General features: G+C 45.2%; 1 protein-coding gene across 3 annotated transcripts in view; it reads left to right on the forward strand.

The window, feature by feature from the left end:
* ptpro (protein tyrosine phosphatase receptor type O) overlaps positions 1-13,600 on the forward strand; it is a 17,615-nt gene extending 4,015 nt beyond the window's left edge. Inside the window, exons 4-14 of one of the 3 annotated variants that reach the window (XM_060048516.1) lie at positions 1,005-1,088; positions 1,833-1,868; positions 2,334-2,415; positions 2,677-2,767; positions 3,652-3,728; positions 4,324-4,458; positions 5,089-5,211; positions 5,556-5,710; positions 7,158-7,293; positions 9,493-9,638; positions 10,297-13,600. In XM_060048516.1, the coding sequence (XP_059904499.1) occupies positions 1,005-1,088; positions 1,833-1,868; positions 2,334-2,415; positions 2,677-2,767; positions 3,652-3,728; positions 4,324-4,458; positions 5,089-5,211; positions 5,556-5,710; positions 7,158-7,293; positions 9,493-9,597 (1,024 nt within the window). In that variant the 3' untranslated portion in view covers positions 9,598-9,638; positions 10,297-13,600. Of the gene's footprint in view, positions 1-1,004; positions 1,089-1,832; positions 1,869-2,333; positions 2,416-2,676; positions 2,768-3,651; positions 3,729-4,323; positions 4,459-5,088; positions 5,212-5,555; positions 5,711-7,157; positions 7,294-9,492; positions 9,639-10,280 lie in introns of all 3 variants that reach the window. The other 2 variants (XM_060048517.1, XM_060048518.1) reach the window with 2 other exon arrangements.
* Positions 13,601-20,170: the final 6,570 nt, after the last annotated feature.

The following is a 20,170-nucleotide window of genomic DNA, read 5'->3' on the forward strand; positions in this document are numbered from 1 at the left end:
CATTCTCCCTCCTTTTTCTTTTTAACGTTCTACCTCACAATACATTTTTCGATGATAAAGATTCCCCAGTGTAATAAGGAAGTGAACAATTTTGGATGGAATATTGTTTTAATATAAACAAAACACTTGAAAATATGATCCAAGACTCATAGGGGGAAGATAGAATTTTTTTTTACGTGGACAAACAGAAATACAGTTTATACGAACGGAGCGTGGAAAGATGCCTAATATAACTGCCAAAAGAGGGTCGCTTAAGATCATTCTCATAATGCTCTCACCCTGACCAACATCGGTTCAAACAACATATTTACATCCAAGTGCTGTTTTTAAGTAACGCGGTGCAAGTTTACCAATCAACACTTGGATTATCTGAGATGCTAGACTATGTTTGTGGGAATCCTGAACTTTGAGTTCAATTGCTTACAATAATGTTATCATGTTATTTTTACATGTTACATGTCATGTAACTATTATCACATTATTTATAATGCATTTGTTTCAATGCAACCTAATCGAATGAAACCGAATCTTCGATAATAACAATAGCACTAAAAGTTGCTTGGTAATTTGCAAGTGCTGCTGTATATAGTACGGCAGCCTTAACCCAGACGAATGTATTTCCATTGAATATTGTATGAGTTATGAGTTCAAGGCTCTGTGGCACAGCGGTAGTTCACTGTTGTTCATCACTGTGAGGAAGAGAGGGGGTGAGGGGGGGGGGGGGGGGGTGAGGGGGGCGGACACACTACATCGTTCCCCCAGCTGCATGATGCATTAACTGTGTGTTCAGCACTAATTTGTGTACTTCTCCAGCGACTCTACTGCCTCTATACTAACGGAGCACCTTGTTTTGTCCCAACCTGTTGACCTCACCCCCCCTCCCTCCTCCCACCTCCCCCCACTCCCCTCCTCCCTCCATCCCTCCCCCCCTCCCCTTGGTGTTTATTCTTTTATTTATTTATTTGTATTTATTTTTGACCTACCCCCCCCCCCCCTCCCCTTAGGCGAAGAAGTCTCTTTGCCTTCCTCACACTTCTGCCATCCTGCCTTTGGACTGACTATCTCTTGGCTTTTTATATTAATCCGTGGTAAGTAAGCAAGCGTTGTTGGCTGAATTCATCGCTGAGATCATTTTGAGGGGGGGGGGGGGGGGGGGACATGTGCCAGTACCGACCAGTTCGACACCTGTTTCACCTGCGTGGTTTCAGAACCACCTTAGCTCCCCTTGAACCATGTGACCCAGATCCACCTATCAGATTTGTGGATCCAAAGTTCCAAATCTTGTCCTCCATAGTAGTGATTACAATTACAATTACTCAATACTACAGAACGGTACATGATGTGGTCGTACCATGTTTGACGTCACGGTTAAAAACATGGAGGTGAAACATCTGTCTGGTGATGCTCTTGGCTGCGTTGGGCCCTGGGTCTTTTGTCCCGTGTTTGCTAAGCACGTAACTAACGCGGCGAATGTGAGCATTCTACTCACCACTGCTTTGCGACCTCACCTGCGTCACACCGTCTCTGTTTCTGCTTGTGTGTAACACATCGGGATAGAGGACTAGTGTGTTTTGTGTTGTGTTTATATCCGGAGGTGGATTAGAGTACGGTAGGCATTGTGAAGTGCATGTTTCTGGTTGTTCGACCGGAATTGTCGCCACTCTGTGAATGCAGAAGCATGGGGAGAAGTTTGATACTGTGCGTGAGGAAACTGTCTCGTCTGCCGAAAAGGTAGACACTGTGAATGAATAAGAATGAATATTCCCTGTGAAAAAAGAGGTTTCAGAGGCTGGCCGCTTTCCTAAAACGCTTTGTGTGTTGATATTTTACAGGAGCAAGACGGCTTTGAAGAAACGGAAGCTAACAAGGTAACTAGCGAGAAACGCGACCGCGTACTATTAGCATGCTCACGTGTGGATCCAGACAGACTGACAGACAGACAGACTGCTGTCTGCTCATAGGCTGGGCTCCTCTGTTTCAAAGGGGCATGTGAACGAGCTACCTAGCTCTGGAGGACAGCCTTTAGCAAGTCTTTAAAGCCAGCTAGTGGGTTAGCATCAAAGACCCGCTAATCCTGGAGATCAAAGATGAGTCCGAGGGGGGAGGGGGGTCATAAAGTTGCATCAGCTTCAATGGAAAATGTGCTTTTATAGCAGCAGGGTTTTTATCCCTTATCCGGGATGAATCGAAATCTATAAAAGGGTTCTCATCCCCATGATATACTTGGAAAATGGGCTGTTGTTTTTGGAATATTATTGTGGGAAACAAGGCATTTCCTGACAGCCGTCATGACCTTTGACCTTTCCATTTTTACTTCTGTTTTGTCGTCGCAGCCCGGTCCAGCTGGATGACTTTGAGGCCTACCTCAAAGACATGAGCAAAGACACGGCCTACAAGTTCTCCCTGCAGTTTGAGGTAAGGAACTGCCACCCTTTCAGTTGAGAACCCAAGGAAGTGGTTGTCCATTTCCTGAAAAAAAACTTTCCCTAATTTTCCTTAATTTAACATTTCCTAAAACTACATAAAGAAAATTAGGCAACACTTAATACAATACAATTATTTAAACGTGATATTTCCATTAGGATCGTTTGAACGAAGAAATACGGATGTATGTGAGGAAGGCGCTACTGCCTTCAAACTCTCTGCCTTCTCCTCCATCTTCGGTTTTCCCAACAGGAACTGAAGACTGTGGGGCTGGACCTGTCACATGACGCAGCCGACCTGCCAATCAACCGGCCCAAGAACCGCTACACCAACATCCTGCCATGTGAGTGAAATTACCGTTCTGCAATAACCAAAACCTTCCGCAGAGTCGCATAAGTTCAAACATCAGATGCTATTCGTTAGCACAGGAAATTTGATGACAAAGAAATCAACTGATAGTCTTAATTGTTGAACTAAAGCCGGTCCAGATCTCTGATCCTCCCTGAATTCAAAACCTTCCTCTGAAATGTGTTGAACTTTCTCGGGGTTTCCGGACTTGATGGACTCTTTCACTGTTGGTATACATTGAACACATCCTGCATGTGACAAAACGGCCCTGTTATCCGTATAACCAGGATCATTCTGGTGATTAAGGTATTGGACTCCCAGCCAACAGGTTGCGTGTTCAAACCCCAGTGTCCGCAGTCTAGCTGTAGGCATCCTTTAGCAGGACCCCCCTCTAACTCAGGGGGTCTCAAAGTTTTGACAGCTGAGGGCCAATTTAGGAACCCAAAATTTGACTGAGGGCCGCCAAAGGAATTTTTTTTTGGCGGGAAACGCCGTCAGCATCCCAGTGGTGAAAAAGACCATTGCACCGTGGACCTCTGGGAGGGAGGTCAAGTGAGGTCTAAATCACGAGACTGAGGTTCATCCTTTCAAAGTAATGCACAGTCGGATTAAAACTAACAAATGTAAAAGGATTTAATTGAAAGCTAGAGAGAGTCGACTTTTCTCTTCATATTTTTGTTAAATTAATATTGATATAATAATAAAAAATAAATAATATATGAATCTTTTTTTTTTTTTACTTACATCTGTATGTCATTGCGGGCCGCCATTGGCCCGCGGGCCGCCCTTTGAGAACCAATGCTCTACCTACTCCTTAATGCCATGGAAGAAACTAAATGGTAGACGGTATCGATCTTGATGTTGGTCAAATGTCCTCAGATGATTTCAGCCGCGTCAAGCTGATGTCCCTGCTCAGCGATGAGGGAGCCGACTACATCAATGCCAACTACATCCCCGTAAGAGACGTAGCCTGGCCGCAACACCCTATCAATGTCAAGTCGTCACATTACCACATATGGGGCATATTGCATGTTATTACACAGAATCAATCACACAGACCTGATTATGGATTTGTAATTGTATGTGTGTGTGTGTGTGGTTGCGTCTGACTGTGTGCGTGTCTGTGTGCGTGTGTATGTGTTTGTCCGTGTGTGCATCTGTGCTTGTCTACGTGTGTGTGTGCTTGCGTTTCTGTCTCTCTGTGTGTCTGTCTACGTGTGTGTGCATATGTGTGTGTGTGTGTGTCTGTCTACGTGTGTGTTTGTCTGTGTGTGTGTGTGTGTCTGTGTTTGTCTGTGTGTCTGTGTGTGTGTGTGTGTGTGTGTGTGTGTGTGTGTGTGTGTGTGTGTGTGTGTGTTTGTGTGTGTCTGTCTGTGTGTGTGTGTGTGTGTGTGTCTGTGTGTGTGTTTGTGTGTGTTTGTCTGTGTGTGTGTGTGTGTCTGTTTGTCTGTGTGTCTGTGGTGTGTGTGTGTGTGTTTGTGTGTGTCTGTCTGTGTGTCTGTGTTTGTGTGTGTGTGTGCGTGCGTCTATTTGTGTGTTTCCTCCTCCTAGGGCTACAAGTCCCCCAGGGAGTACATCGCCACCCAGGGCCCGCTCCCGGAGACCAGGAACGACTTCTGGAAGATGGTCCTCCAGCAGAAGAGCCAGCTCATCGTGATGCTCACGCAGTGCAACGAGCGTCGCCGGGTGAGGTCTCATAGCCCACCTAGCGCACCTAGCTCTGAGGCTAGCGCACCTAGCTCTGAGGCTAGCGCACCTAGCTCTGAGCCTAGCGCACCTAGCTCTGAGCCTAGCGCACCTAGCTCTGAGCCTAGCGCACCTAGCTCTGAGCCAACCCGCCCTAGCGCACCTAGCTCTTAGCCTAGCGTACCTAGCTCTTAGCCTAGCGTACCTATTCTGAGCCTAGCGGACCTAGTTCTTAGCCACCCCACCCTAGCGCACCTAGTACTTAGCCTAGCGTACCTAGCTCTTAGCCTAGCGTACCTAGCTCTTAGCCACCCCACCCTAGCGCACCTAGCTTTAGCCACCCTACACTAGCGCTCCTAGCTCTTAGCTAGAACAGTGATACCAGCAGTATGGGCTGTCCTCATGGGGTTGAAAGAGACCGTATTGTGACCGCCTTCAATTGAGGTTTGACCTTCCTGTCAAGTCATTGATTTTGGTTTAGCTCTGAATCCCAGTGACGGTCTCAAAAGGTTTCCCAGGCCCACATTAAGCCCCCCCCCCCCCTGTCCCTGGTGTGTCCGTGCCCATGCCTGTATCCATGTCGATTCGACTCTCTTGAGTTCCTAACCCGTGGGGTTTTGCTCTCTGCAGGTGAAATGCGATCACTACTGGCCCTTCACAGACGAGCCGGTGATGTACGGCGAGGTCAGCGTGGAGATGCTCACCGAGATCGAGTTCCCGGATTGGACCATCCGCAACTTCCGGCTGGGCTACGTGAGTCCGACCGGCGATTTATCAACGAGCCAATCAGGCGATTACCGTGTTCCGCAGTTCCCCTGATGAGGTCGGGAAGAGGACGAATCGTCATCCGCTCGCTGATACAAACGCTCCGGTCCTTCCCGCTCCTCATTAAGACTTCCTGTTGTATCCGAACAATCGGTCCTCAGGATTTAATTCAGCCATAATCTTTTCAATTACCTTCTCGAGGCGCAGGGGGTAGACCCAATCCGCACGCGCTCAGTCCGTCCCTCAGCGTCCGCTGATAAGCGGTGACTCTGTCTGACTCCGTTGAAGCGAGTCGTGCCCGTTTTCAGCGTGCGCTCTGTCGCCCCCCGCAGGCCGACGAGAGCCAAGACGTTCTGCACCTCAACTACACGTCCTGGCCGGACCACGGCGTGCCCACGGTCAACGCCATCGAGAGCATCCTGAGTTTCGTCGAGATCGTCCGCCATCAGGCCGACCAGTCCAAGGAGTCCGTGGTGGTGCACTGCAGGTCAGTCCCACGACCTCGGACCAGCCGATTGGCCACGCGGAAACACCCAAACCATGCGTGGCGTTAGCATGCTCAACACAACAATGGGATTTCATTGACTTTACATAACACAAAGTGATTCCTATAAAGTCAAATATATAAAGTCATCATAATGAAATACATCATTTTAAGTAAAGGAAGTAAGAATACTTAGCATTAGCATGCTCGACACAATGTGACATGGGACTTCATTGCCTTGACATAATATATAAAGTCAATTAAGTCACATGCTCAACACAACAATCTGATTTCATTGACTTATTAACAGTTACATTCAGGGCGTGTAGCAGATGCTTTTATCCAAAGAGACTTACAATAAGTACATTTGTCAGAAGAAAAACAACAATATATTTCCGTCGGTACATTAATGATGTTCATAGAACCAAGTGCAAAGCACTAACAATCACTAGGTTAACCCATTCCCTGTGTACAGCAAAGATAACTAGGATAAGATGCTACATGATGCTAAGTACTGTTTCTAAGTGCAAGGACATACAGCATACAATAAGTGAGTACATCAAGTGTCAGTGACTTATATTATTTAATGAAATACATCATTTTAAGTCAAGGACGTGGGAACACTTTACTTTTGGTTGAAGTGGGTGTGTTGGGCCACTTAACCGCGTACTTAAATTTAAGGATGTGATTTAATGGTTAAGGATGTGATTTAATGTGCTGGCGGAGACGAAGCTCCTCGTTTACGCCGTCAATAAGCAGCTGGGAGTCATTTCCTGTAGCGGCTGGGATGACAGTGTGGCAGTTAATTTACAGTAGCAGATCGGGATCCTTCCAAGTATCGACAACGCGGCGGCGGCAGAAGCATTGATCGTATCCTGGCCGTTAGCCGCGATGCTAACAGCAGGGACCAAAGGTGTCCATAGTATTTATAGCTACAGTACTGAGCAATCACAATGTGTAAATATCAGCCTTCTGGTTCATCAACAGATTCTGATTGGTTTGGTTTATACGATCTGATTGGCTGATTTTCTGGGCTCTCATTGGCTAGGGTTATATATTCCAGCCTCCAGGGTCTGATTGGCTGATGTTCTGGGCTGTGATTGGCTGATGTTCTGGGCTGAGATTGGCTGATGTTCTGGGCTGTGATTGGCTGATGTTCTGGGCTGTGATTGGCTGATGTTCTGGGCTGAGATTGGCTGATGTTCTGGGCTGTGATTGGCTGATGTTCTGGGCTGAGATTGGCTGATGTTCTGGGCTGTGATTGGCTGATGTTCTGGGCTGAGATTGGCTGATGTTCTGGGCTGTGATTGGCTGAGGGTTATGGGTCCCGGGTTGTGTTTTTCTGGGGGTTATGGATTCCGGGCTCTGATTGGCTCGGGGTCATGAGTCCGGGCTCGGATTGGTTCGAGGTTATGTATCCGGGCTCTGATTGGCTGTTGTGTGTCCTCAGTGCGGGCGTCGGGCGGACCGGGACCTTCATGGCCCTGGACCGTCTCATGCAGCACCTCCGGGAGCACGAGTACGCCGACGTCCTGGGCATGGTGTCTGAGATGCGCTCCCACCGCCTCTCCATGGTCCAGACCGAGGTAAGGGGGCGTCGCCCAGTGCGTTCACAACACGCCCATTAAAGGTCGTAGGACATGCCACCAGAGGTGCGTTCAAAGTCGCGAACATTGGCGAACGCTCGCAAACGATTTGAAACATGTTCTGTTACAATAATTTACATTAATTCCTTTCCTACACATAAAGCAATAGATACATCGTTCCATATAGCCTATCTACACCCTTACTTCAATGTCTTGTGCATCCTAAAATGTGATCTGAACGTGACATCGCACAACTTCGGTGACGTAGCCCTCTATTCTTGAATCGTCCGAATACCTTGTCCGCAGTATACTTTATACGAGATCGACAACTTCTAGACCTTCTTCTGTAAACTCGTCAATTATCACGGAGGCTGCAGCTAATACAATGGGCTGTCTTGTCGCCATTTGTTTGTTTACAGTTCAACACGAACGTTTAGAACATTGTCTAAAAATCGTTCAAATTTTATTGTTGAAAGTCAACGCGCTCGCTGCAAACGTTCGCCTATGTTCGCCGTGAGTGTGATTAGCCGTTACAATCCGCATTGAAGATCTGCCTCTTCTGACATCACAAGTGGGCGTGTCCACTTAGATGTACGACGGATAGATGAGCAACGTTTGCTACGGTCCACTGGGTAGGCTGGTAGACTGATCTATCCAGCACACATCTGGGTGGACACGCCCACTTGTGATGTCAGAAGGGGCAGATTTTCAAAACAGCTTGTAACGGCGAACCACACTCACACCTGGTGGCATGTCATGGGACCATTAAGAAAAACCCAGTTCATCTTACAACAAGTAGCGGCCGGTTGCTCCTCTCTGATCCGTAACTTCTGTCCTGTCCAACACCTGAAGTTAAGCTCATAGAACCTGCTGTCCACACTCAGCCCAGCAAAAACTAATTCTGTTCCGGTCTAGTAATAAGCCGTATACTCGTGACATCTGGAAAGAAATATGATTAACTTACTGGAATATCTGCAACCAAACTACAAAGGGAAAAATGCAAAACAAGTCACGGATCCTGCCTGTGATGGAGCGGATCCTCGGAACGCAACCCGCTGAAGCAGTGGAAGGAGAAATAGATGATGATGATGTTGATGTTGAGCCAACGTCCCTTTTTAGCTCAAGCCGAACCGATCCAAAAAAGCTATATTGGGGGGGCTATATACTATGTGTGTGTGTGTGTGTGTGTGTGTGTGTGTGTGTGTGTGTGTGTGTGTGTGTGTGTGTGTGTGTGTGTGTGTGTGTGTGTGTGTGTGTGTGTGTGTGTGTGTGTGTGTGTGTGTGTGTGTGCGCGTTTATGTGTGCGTCTGCGGTGATTTTCACGTTCACAACCTCTGTGTCGCTGCAGTTGCTATACTTTTGCAGTAAGGCGAATAATAAACATTTCTGCTACATGCACACTTTTCTCCAGCTCGTCCCAGAGGAGGATGTCATTATGTTCGGCTCATGTTAAAGAAAGGAGATGTATGGTCGCAATTTCTTCCTGCATGCAAGATTTGCAGCAAATGTTTAATTTAATAAATAATAAATGGTTTGAAAAATGTTGCCATACCACAATTATATTATCCCTTAAATAGTTAATAAGTCGTACAATTTAAAAGCATTTTATAGCATTTTCGCGTTGTACTTCCACTGCCTGCGGACGGGTGATTTGGTTATAGGTCAGTAGACTCTATTAATATATTCCACATTCTAATCATACTTGCAATTCTAAAAGGTCAGCAATGAGAATCACGGTCACGCACAAACCTCCTCATTAAGTCCCTCAGCGCTCAACCAGTAGAAAGGTTATGGGTCGATGCCCAGTCTACCTCTCTGCTCCTTAACGACGTGCATTATGAATTCACTGCAAGTCTGCTAAATGAATGACGAGTGAATAGCTCCCTGTAAGTGGCAAATGGACTGCATTTATAAAAGGCGCTTTTCTAACCAGTTGCCACTCGAAGCGCTTTACAATATTACTCATTAATGCACTAATCCACACACCGACAGCGGTGTCAGCCGCGCAGGGCGACAGCCAGCTCAGGTCGAGGCGTCTCGCTCAGGGACACCTCGACACTCAGCTAGGAGGAGCCGGGGATCGAACCGGCAACCTTCGGGGTCAACAGCCAACCCACTCTACCTCGTATGCCACATACCGCCCGTAGCATGCAAGCAGAGCATTGACCCCTTGCGTGTCGTGTGTCCCCGCTCCACCAGGAGCAGTACGTCTTCATCCACCAGTGTGTGCCGCTCATGTGGAAGCAGAAGAAGCAGCAGTCCATCACCGGCGACGTCATCTACGAGAACGTCAGCAAGACATAGTGTCGCTCCCCCTCCCAGGGCACGGACAGACGTAGGTACCGCTCCCAAACCTAACGAATGAAGTCTCGATTCGTCATTCAACAGAATACCGTCCTGCGACTGGGAGTTGTTCTAAAGTGATTCGCAACTAGGGAAGGTTTTATTTAGAAATGTCTGAAAAACACGAGAAAATGTCTGGGTTGATTATTTATCGAAAAGGCGAACACAAGGGTAGGGAACATTTAAGTGATTTTAAAACCACAAATAGCGAAAATAGATAAAATCCACATTGGGTATTGATAACTTATACAGCCATGATCAAAACCGTTTTCCATCTACATGGCAATATATTACACATTCAAGTCATTAACGTCCGACTTGACTAGTATGTATTCTGGACATTCTATCTTATAATGGGGAATGTGCATTCACCTACATTCACCCCCTGTACGGTTGTGAAAAGGCCAGTTTTATTCATACAGTGTTCACATAGTGCTTTGCCACAATATGCTTTCAATGGGACTTCTATACTTATGGACGGTTCTAGTTTGAAAGTGTAGTTGGCGGGATGACTCCCTACTTCCTGGAAAAGAACAGGACACCTTAAGAGGAGATGTTTTCAAATGAGAAGCCCCCCGAGACGCCAGTTAAGCTTGTCCTACCGCACACGTATTTAAAATCCCTCCTCTATTCTCCCACCGCAGGACCCTCCACCACCACCTCCTCCTCCTCCTCCTCTGCTTCCAGCTCCTCCTCCTGAGCTTCATCACCGCGCCTACAATGTAAAACTCTGCGGCCGCGTCCGAGCGGAGACATCGGCGACATAAAGGCATCCGGGAAAAAACAACCACAAAAACATATTTATAGTGTTGATGTTGAACGCATGGGACGGTACTAATGCCTTAACGCCGCCGCCGCCGCCGCCAGACTCGTCACCAGCCGCCGACCCGACCCCTGACCCCTGACCCCATTAGTGGACTCTCTCATATTGAGAGGGGTCGAGGGGTACACCCTGGGGTGGGGTGGGACGTCATGTGACCACGGCGACGCGGTCCGGAGTGAATGTCAAAGCAGATGTCCGGGAGAGAGAGGGGAGGGGGGGGGGGGGGGGGGGAGGCGTGTCCGGGTCCGAACTCCAGAACTGGGGCACCGGGGTTAGCGTTTAGCGTTTTGTTCGTGTCGTATTTTTTTTTGTTGTCGTGTCACATCTCAGGAGTAACCGAAAGAAGACAAGCACACCGGTCGGTTTGGATTAACGATACTTTACCCCCCCCCCCCCCAGCCCACCGGTGAACAACGTTTAAGTCACGAAAGACGACACTAGTGCTTGCTACTTCGTTTTTCCCTCGGACGTCTCATCTGTGTTTTATTTTTTTTATTTTTCCATTGTATTCTGACCTCTTGTGTCAGCGACTGCAACTTGCAGAGTTCAGCCGGCGAAGCAGTAGTCCTCATACACACACAGAGAGACACGTACGCTTACAAGCTAGCCGGCCAGCGACCCAGCCGCCCAGCTCTCCTGCCGTTCCGCTCCAGGCGGTGTATTCGACCGGCAGCCGCCGTCGCCACGAGCAGCGACACTGCCATCCCGCCGCTGGACCCGGGACCAAACACCCCTGACCTCCGCCCAAACCCTTACAACGGCGGCCGGGGGTTGGGGTGAATCGGCCAGGGAGTTCAACGTTCCACTCTACAACGCACATCTAGGAACACAAACAAGGCACAAACCCGATACAGGAAGGAATCCCGTTTTAACCCCGGCTCCCAACGCCATCAGCTCAAATTGCCAACAACTCCGACCAAGAGCTGGCCGGCCGATGCGGACGCCGCGGAGACTGTGGTCGTACAGACTGTGGTCGTACAGACTGTGGTCGTACAGACTGTGGTCGTACAGACTGTGGTCGTACAGACTGTGGTCGTACAGACTGTGGTCGTACAGACTGTGGTCGTACAGACTGTGGTCGTACAGACTGTGGTCGTACAGACTGTGGTCGTTCAGACTGTGGTTTGCTCTAAGAGATTGTGGCGGTGGGGTTTCGGCGGCTGTGTGTTTCTGTGGAAAGCTACGACTACTGTGCAGAAACGTCTAACATCACCGGACCTTCGTGGTGACCGGTTTGTCTCTCGGATGTCGCAGAAGCCCTGCGGTGTGGACGGACGGAGGCGGACAGACGGACGTTTCTCTGTGAAGTCGTTCGGACGCCCGTGTTTACGCAGGGTGTTTCCATGGCGGCTCTGTGTTTGTCACGAGGGATACGGGGGCGTTTCTATTTTTTATGAACTGTGGAGGTAGGAGCGAAGAGGAAGAAAAGTCGCCCGGTCAGATGAAAGTACCTCGTTCTGTGAGCTACCCGGGGGGACTGCACGGTACTTTGCCAATGTTGTAGGACATGGATCCCCAGGCCTTCACTTGGACTCTAAACACCACTGATTACGACTCCCATGTAAATGTTGCTTCTGTTAAAGCTCCCAAGTGGAGAGCGATGGTTGTGTTTTTGTAATTCTTTATCCCAACTGTAATCGGAGACTTTACCACTAACCACTTTAAAGACCTTATATCGGCCTTCTTCGATCATATCTTACGCAAAAGGAAATGGCGAAAGTGTCACTCCCTCAAAATGAAAAGCATATCTCATTCTCGCCTACATTACTGTACAGAGGTGTACAGCAGAAACCCCGTCCTTCGAGAGATATCGTCATATCGTTTTTCAGTGACAACACCGGAACAGTTCACGAAATGCCAGTGAGAAAGATAAAACTGAATCGGCAACGCCAACATCCATGTACGCTTCGACAAAAAAACGTCAAAGCAAGCACCTTTTACCCTCTGCAGAGTTACAAGCCAATCAGCATATTGCAAGGTATCGTCAAATTAACCAGGCAACATCGAATGCTGTCCCCCACCCCCCCAAGCTAGTGCTAATGTTGCTAATGCTAATGTTGTTAACAATAAAAACGATGGAAACAGTGCCTTCTCAGGCACCTCCTTGGTATGAAGCTAAAATATATATCGTAATGTACTAACATCTCTCAGAGGTCTTTCTTCTTTCGTGTCAATATTGGACTGGATCCATTGTCACCGACTGCCGTTGTCGACTTTTATCAAGGAAGATGAACGTTAGCATGGGTGAGAAGGACCACAAGGCCCCTGAAGGACCACGGAGTCCTACCACTGGGCCCCCCCTAAACTCTCCCCGACGAGGGGATGCTACAGGGGCCGGGGCGGGTCCTCCATGAAGAGCCCCGGACGTTGTGGTTGACCTACAAGTCTGCGGGGCCACTGGCCGTTCTGCCTCTCCCTGATGTTTTCACGTCGGCTCTCGGAGGTCGGAGGTCAAATCTCAGGGGGGCTGCCCCCCTCCCCCCCCCCCACACACACACACACACACACTTTCTAACACATTAGATAACATTTACACCATTAGCTATCAACTGTACTGTACATACTACTGTTTTAACCATCGCGTTTCTACATTATTACAAAGTAATTCTTGTGGAGACCACTTTGTCGCTTCTCGAAGCCTCGTTTTACTTTTTAATTTTTAAATGGTTGTACATGTGAATCAGCATTACCTGAGCCAAAAAAAAGTATGGGTTTTTTTCTGCTCATTGACTACAATGCGCTTGTTTTTTTTTGTTTCGTTTTTTCGCGCAAATGTTGACATGAAATCGTTGGTACATTTGGAGAGCTGACCCGGTACCTTCTCTGGTTTGGGTACAGAAACACACACCACCGCGCGGACGTGAATGACCTCGCGGTGGCCAGCGAACGCACTTTGTAATGCTGTAAACGGGCGGGAAGGGAAGGCTGTGTTTTTTGGTTTCTTCCCCGATACCTTGGCACTGTACACTCTTTCAACTGTTTTTCTCTTGCTCAGTTGTGTGTCGAGTCGAAAATTGTATGTTATTGGTGCCATTATTGTGCATTGTGTCACTTAAATTATAGGGATCTCCGACCTTGCGTCATTGTCACAGAGATTCGATTTATGTGTGTGGAAAAATAAAAGTACAAAAAAAAAACTTCTTCGGTATGTCGTTTATTGTCTCTTGTAGGCAGTGGCGGTTTTAGGTACGGGCGAACCAGGCAGCCGCCCGGGGCGGCATATCTGTTGGGGGCGCCAAGTCACATGGGGGGCGCCACGAGCAGTAAAAAAGAAATCCCGCTGCGTAGCGGTTATCAATGGAGTACTACATAACATTGTGTGGGGAATTGGGGTTTGGCGCCCCCTCTGGCTGCAGGCGCACACCTGCTCGTTGAGAAGGTGCCGTGCGCAGACGGAATGAAACCCCCGCTGAAGCCCGTAGGGTCATCCCACTGCAGACGCAAATGGGCGTTCTCGTGTGGTGGGGGTTCCCGTTTACGCAGACTGGAACGCCCCCTTCTTATTCTTCGTCGCCTTTCTCGCTGAACTGTATTAAAATGTCAAAGTGTACTACTCCGAAACCATGGAAATAGTGTTGTAAATAAACTTCCAAAGCTTTTCAAAACTTATTTGGCGAATGACTTCACATGGTGTGTCTTTTTACAATTTATTACCAGCATTCGTAGCGTTGATCGGCAGTGAAATAGTCTGCTATAAGACGTTGACGTCGCTTAGCAACCGAAGACGCTGGGGTTGACAAGTTACCGGACTACTACCCATGCAAGTGAACTGAGCGTTCCACGGCATTGAGAAGACCCGTGTAATAAAGGCCTATAAAATGTCTGTTTATGGCATAGATTTCTCCTCAAATTAGGCCAATAAAGCAATGATAACAAAAAAAACAAAAAAAAACCCTCATTGTTCAACATGAATTGGCTAAACAAATGACCAATGTAGCATATTTAAACACAATTCAAATTGTGCAGAGAATTATTTCCATTGGTCATTGTCAGTGGCGGCTGGCGATCAAACATGTTGGTGGGGCACAGTAATAGACAGGGGGTCTGAGGTTCTCCCCCCCCCCCCCCCCATCATTTTTTTGGAATTTTATAGATTTGATTTCCTGTATTCTGGTACATTTTGGGGATGGCCACTACCTATTAACCTGCTTTTCATTCAGATTCATAGCCTATCCTGACTTGCAGGGCCTGGACAAGCTTACACTGCATATACAGACCTACTTCATGGCCATTCCACCAGCCATTGCTATTTGACCCATTGTTGTTAATCTGATATTGAGACAAATCATGATCACTGTCCTATAGCGTCCATTTTTTGTGAGTCTCAATGTCTCCTTCCAATGCAGTTAGAAATATGGGACAGTTGCTTCATTTTGTTTATATGCTACAGGCCGAAAGGCTAAATTAATATGCAACCTACTTGCTCCTTTTAAGTATAACATTGCTTGGGGAGTCCAATTCCTCCACTGAAAAGGGTGAAAAGTGCTTGCAACTCTCTGCTAGTTAGCGATCTATGACACTGTTGTTTTTTATTGGTCGTCATGAAAAAAAACATAAGGGGTAACACTTGTTTTTTATTGGTCGTCATGAAAAAAACAAAAGGGGTAACACTGTTGATATTTATCAAATAAAACATAGGGGGTAACACTGGTGTTTTTCTTTGGTCGTCATGAAAAAAACATAAGGGGTAACACTGCTGTTTTTATTGGTGGTCATGAAAAATACATAAGGGGTAACACTGTTGTTTTTTATTGGTCGTCATGAAAAAAACATAAGGGGCAACACTGTTGTTTTTTATTGGTCGTCATGAAAAAAAACATAAGGGGTAACACTGTCGTTTTTTATTGGTCGTCATGAAAAAATAAATAAGGGGTAACAATGTAGTTTTTTATTGGTCGTCATGAAAAAAAAATTGTCCTTGTCAAATAAAATATAAGGTGTAACACTGTTGTTTTTCATCAGTCGCCATGGGAAAATAACATAAGGGGTATCACTGTCGACCAATGAAAAAAAACACAAGGGGTAACACTGTTGTTTTTTATTGGTCGTCATGAAAAAAACATAAGGTAACACTGTCGTTTTTTATTGGTCGTCATGAAAAAAACATAAGGGGTAACACTGCTGTTTTTTATTGGTGGTCATGAAAAAAACATAAGGGGTAACACTGTAGTTTTTTATTGGTCGTCATGAAAAAAAACATAAGGGGTAACACTGTTGTTTTTTATTGGTCGTCATGAAAAAAAACACAAGGGGTAACACTGTTGTCTTTGTCAAATAAAACATAAGGGGTAACGCTGTTGTTTTTTTATTTGTCGTCATGAAAAAAAATATAAGGGGTAACACTGTTGTCTTTGTCAAATAAAACATAAGGGGTAACACTGTTGTTTTTTTATTTGTCGTCATGAAAAAAAATATAAGGGGTAACACTGTTGTTTTTCATCAGTCATCATGGGAAAATAACATATGGGGTAACACTTTCGTTTTTACCAAATGAAACATGAGGGGTGACGACATTGGTCGTCATGAAAAAAAACATAAGGGGTAACACTGTCGTTTTTTATTGGTCGTCATGAAAAAAAGCATAAGGGGGAGCACTGTTGTTTTTTATTGGTCGTCATGAAAAATAACATAAGGGCTAACACTATTGTCTTCGTCAAATAAAACATAAGGGGTAACACTGTTGTTTTTTTATTGGTCGTCATGAAAAAAATATAAGGGGTAACACCGTTGTTTTTCATCAGTCATCATGGGAAAATAACATGGGGTAACACTTTCGTTTTTACCAAATGAAACATGAGGGGTGACGACATTGGTCGTCATGAAAAAAAACATAAGGGGTAACACTGTCGTTTTTTATTGGTCGTCATGAAAAAAAGCATAAGGGGTAACACTGTTGTTTTTTATTGGTCGTCATGAAAAAAAACACAAGGGGTAACACTGTTGTTTTTTATTGGTCGTCATGAAAAAAACATAAGGGGTAACACTGTTGTCTTTGTCAAATAAAACATAAGGGGTAACACTGTTGTTTTTTTATTTGTCGTCATGAAAAAAAATATAAGGGGTAACACTGTTGTTTTTCATCAGTCATCATGGGAAAATAACATATGGGGTAACACTTTCGTTTTTACCAAATGAAACATGAGGGGTGACGACATTGGTCGTCATGAAAAAAAACATAAGGGGTAACACTGTCGTTTTTTATTGGTCGTCATGAAAAAAAGCATAAGGGGGAGCACTGTTGTTTTTTATTGGTCGTCATGAAAAATAACATAAGGGCTAACACTATTGTCTTCGTCAAATAAAACATAAGGGGTAACACTGTTGTTTTTTTATTGGTCGTCATGAAAAAAATATAAGGGGTAACACCGTTGTTTTTCATCAGTCATCATGGGAAAATAACATGGGGTAACACTTTCGTTTTTACCAAATGAAACATGAGGGGTGACGACATTGGTCGTCATGAAAAAAAACATAAGGGGTAACACTGTTGTTTTTTATTGGTCGTCATGAAAAAAAGCATAAGGGGGAGCACTGTTGTTTTTTATTGGTCGTCATGAAAAATAACATAAGGGGTAACACTGTTGTTTTTTATTGGTCGTCATGAAAAAAAACATAATGGGTAACATTGTTGTCTTTGTCAAATAGAATTTAAGGGGTAACAATGTCGTATTTTATTGGTCGTCATGAAAAAAAACATATTTGAAAAAATAAATAATGTATCCTTGTCAAATAAAACATAAGGGGTAACACTGTCGTTTTTATCAAAAGATACGTAAAGGGTAACACTGTCGAAATGTATCGAATAAAACATAGGGGGTAACACTGTCGTTTTTATCAAATGAAACATGAGGGGTGACACTGTTGTTTTTTATTGGTCTAAATGAAAAAAAACATAAGGGGTAACAGTGTCGTTTTTTATTGGTCGTCATGAAAAAAAACATAAGGGGTAACACTGTTGTATATTATTGGTCGTCATGAAAAAAAAACATAAGGGATAACACTTGTTTTTTATTGGTCGTCATGAAAGAAAACACAAGGGGTAACACTGTTGTTTTTTATTGGTAGTCATGAAAAAAAACATAAGGGGTAACACTATTGTCTTCGTCAAATAAAACATAAGGGGTAACACTGTTGTTTTTTTATTGGTCGTCATGAAAAAAATATAAGGGGTAACACCGTTGTTTTTCATCAGTCATCATGGGAAAATAACATGGGGTAACACTTTCGTTTTTACCAAATGAAACATGAGGGGTGACGACATTGGTCGTCATGAAAAAAAACATAAGGGGTAACACTGTCGTTTTTTATTGGTCGTCATGAAAAAAAGCATAAGGGGGAGCACTGTTGTTTTTTATTGGTCGTCATGAAAAATAACATAAGGGGTAACACTGTTGTTTTTTATTGGTCGTCATGAAAAAAAACATAATGGGTAACATTGTTGTCTTTGTCAAATAGAAATTAAGGGGTAACAATGTCGTATTTTATTGGTCGTCATGAAAAAAAACATTTGAAAAAATAAATAATGTATCCTTGTCAAATAAAACATAAGGGGTAACACTGTCGTTTTTATCAAAAGATACGTAAAGGGTAACACTGTCGAAATGTATCGAATAAAACATAGGGGGTAACACTGTCGTTTTTATCAAATGAAACATGAGGGGTGACACTGTTGTTTTTTATTGGTCTAAATGAAAAAAAACATAAGGGGTAACAGTGTCGTTTTTTATTGGTCGTCATGAAAAAAAACATACGGGGTAACACTGTTGTATATTATTGGTCGTCATGAAAAAAAAACATAAGGGATAACACTTGTTTTTTATTGGTCGTCATGAAAGAAAACACAAGGGGTAACACTGTTGTTTTTTATTGGTAGTCATGAAAAAAAACATAAGGGGTAACACTATTGTCTTCGTCAAATAAAACATAAGGGGTAACACTGTTGTTTTTTTATTGGTCGTCATGAAAAAAATATAAGGGGTAACACCGTTGTTTTTCATCAGTCATCATGGGAAAATAACATGGGGTAACACTTTCGTTTTTACCAAATGAAACATGAGGGGTGACGACATTGGTCGTCATGAAAAAAAACATAAGGGGTAACACTGTCGTTTTTTATTGGTCGTCATGAAAAAAAGCATAAGGGGGAGCACTGTTGTTTTTTATTGGTCGTCATGAAAAATAACATAAGGGGTAACACTGTTGTTTTTTATTGGTCGTCATGAAAAAAAACATAATGGGTAACATTGTTGTCTTTGTCAAATAGAAATTAAGGGGTAACAATGTCGTATTTTATTGGTCGTCATGAAAAAAAAAATATTTGAAAAAAAAAATAATGTATCCTTGTCAAATAAAACATAAGGGGTAACACTGTCGTTTTTATCAAAAGATACGTAAAGGGTAACACTGTCGAAATGTATCGAATAAAACATAGGGGGTAACACTGTCGTTTTTATCAAATGAAACATGAGGGGTGACACTGTTGTTTTTTATTGGTCTAAATGAAAAAAAACATAAGGGGTAACAGTGTCGTTTTTTATTGGTCGTCATGAAAGAAAACACAAGGGGTAACACTGTTGTTTTTTATTGGTAGTCATGAAAAAAAACATAAGGGGTAACACTGTTGTCTTTGTCAAATAAAATATAAGGGGTAACACTGTTGTATTTTATTGTTCATCATGAAAAAAAACATATTTGAAAAAAAAAAAAGTGTCCTTGTCAAATAAAATATAAGGGGTAACACTGTTGTTTTTATCAAATGAAACCTAAAGGGTAACACTGTATAGAATAGAAACACACACACACACACACACACATGGATCCGATCGGGATTTCCGTTGCGATGGGTTTCCTCCATCAGCGACTTATACAATAAACAAATTATATAAAACAAAACCCCTCTTTCATTTTAAAATAATAGTATGCAAATATGTTGAATAGGCCTCCATCTTTGTTATACTTTTAAAATGTTCCTATATAGCCTATTTTATAGCTTACACACTGATATTCAACAGAGAAACACTCTGAGCATGCGCATTTCGATGTTTCCAGTCCAGTACACATTGCATTGGGCTGGTGGGGCTAGAGCCCCTCTTGCATTGGGCTGGTGGGGCCAGAGCCCCTCTTGCATTGGGCTGGTGGGGCTAGAGCCCCTCTTGCATTGGGCTGGTGGGGCTAGAGCCCCTCTTGCATTGGGCTGGTGGGGCCGGAGCCCCTCTTGCATTGGGCTGGTGGGGCTAGAGCCCCTCTTGCATTGGGCTGGTGGGGCCAGAGCCCCTCTTGCATTGGGCTGGTGGGGCCAGAGCCCCTCTTGCATTGGGCTGGTGGGGCCGGAGCCCCTCTTGCATTGGGCTGGTGGGGCCAGAGCCCCTCTTGCATTGGGCTGGTGGGGCCGGAGCCCCTCTTGCATTGGGCTGGTGGGGCCGGAGCCCCTCTTGCATTGGGCTGGTGGGGCTAGAGCCCCTCTTGCATTGGGCTGGTGGGGCTAGAGCCCCTCTTGCATTGGGCTGGTGGGGCCAGAGCCCCTCTTGCATTGGGCTGGTGGGGCCGGAGCCCCTCTTGCATTGGGCTGGTGGGGCCGGAGCCCCTCTTGCATTGGGCTGGTGGGGCCGGAGCCCCTCTTGCATTGGGCTGGTGGGGCCGGAGCCCCTCTTGCATTGGGCTGGTGGGGCCGGAGCCCCTCTTGCATTGGGCTGGTGGGACTAGAGCCCCTCT

This window comes from Gadus macrocephalus, chromosome 4 (assembly GCF_031168955.1).
Source record: "Gadus macrocephalus chromosome 4, ASM3116895v1".
NCBI classification, from domain to species: Eukaryota; Metazoa; Chordata; class Actinopteri; order Gadiformes; family Gadidae; genus Gadus; species Gadus macrocephalus.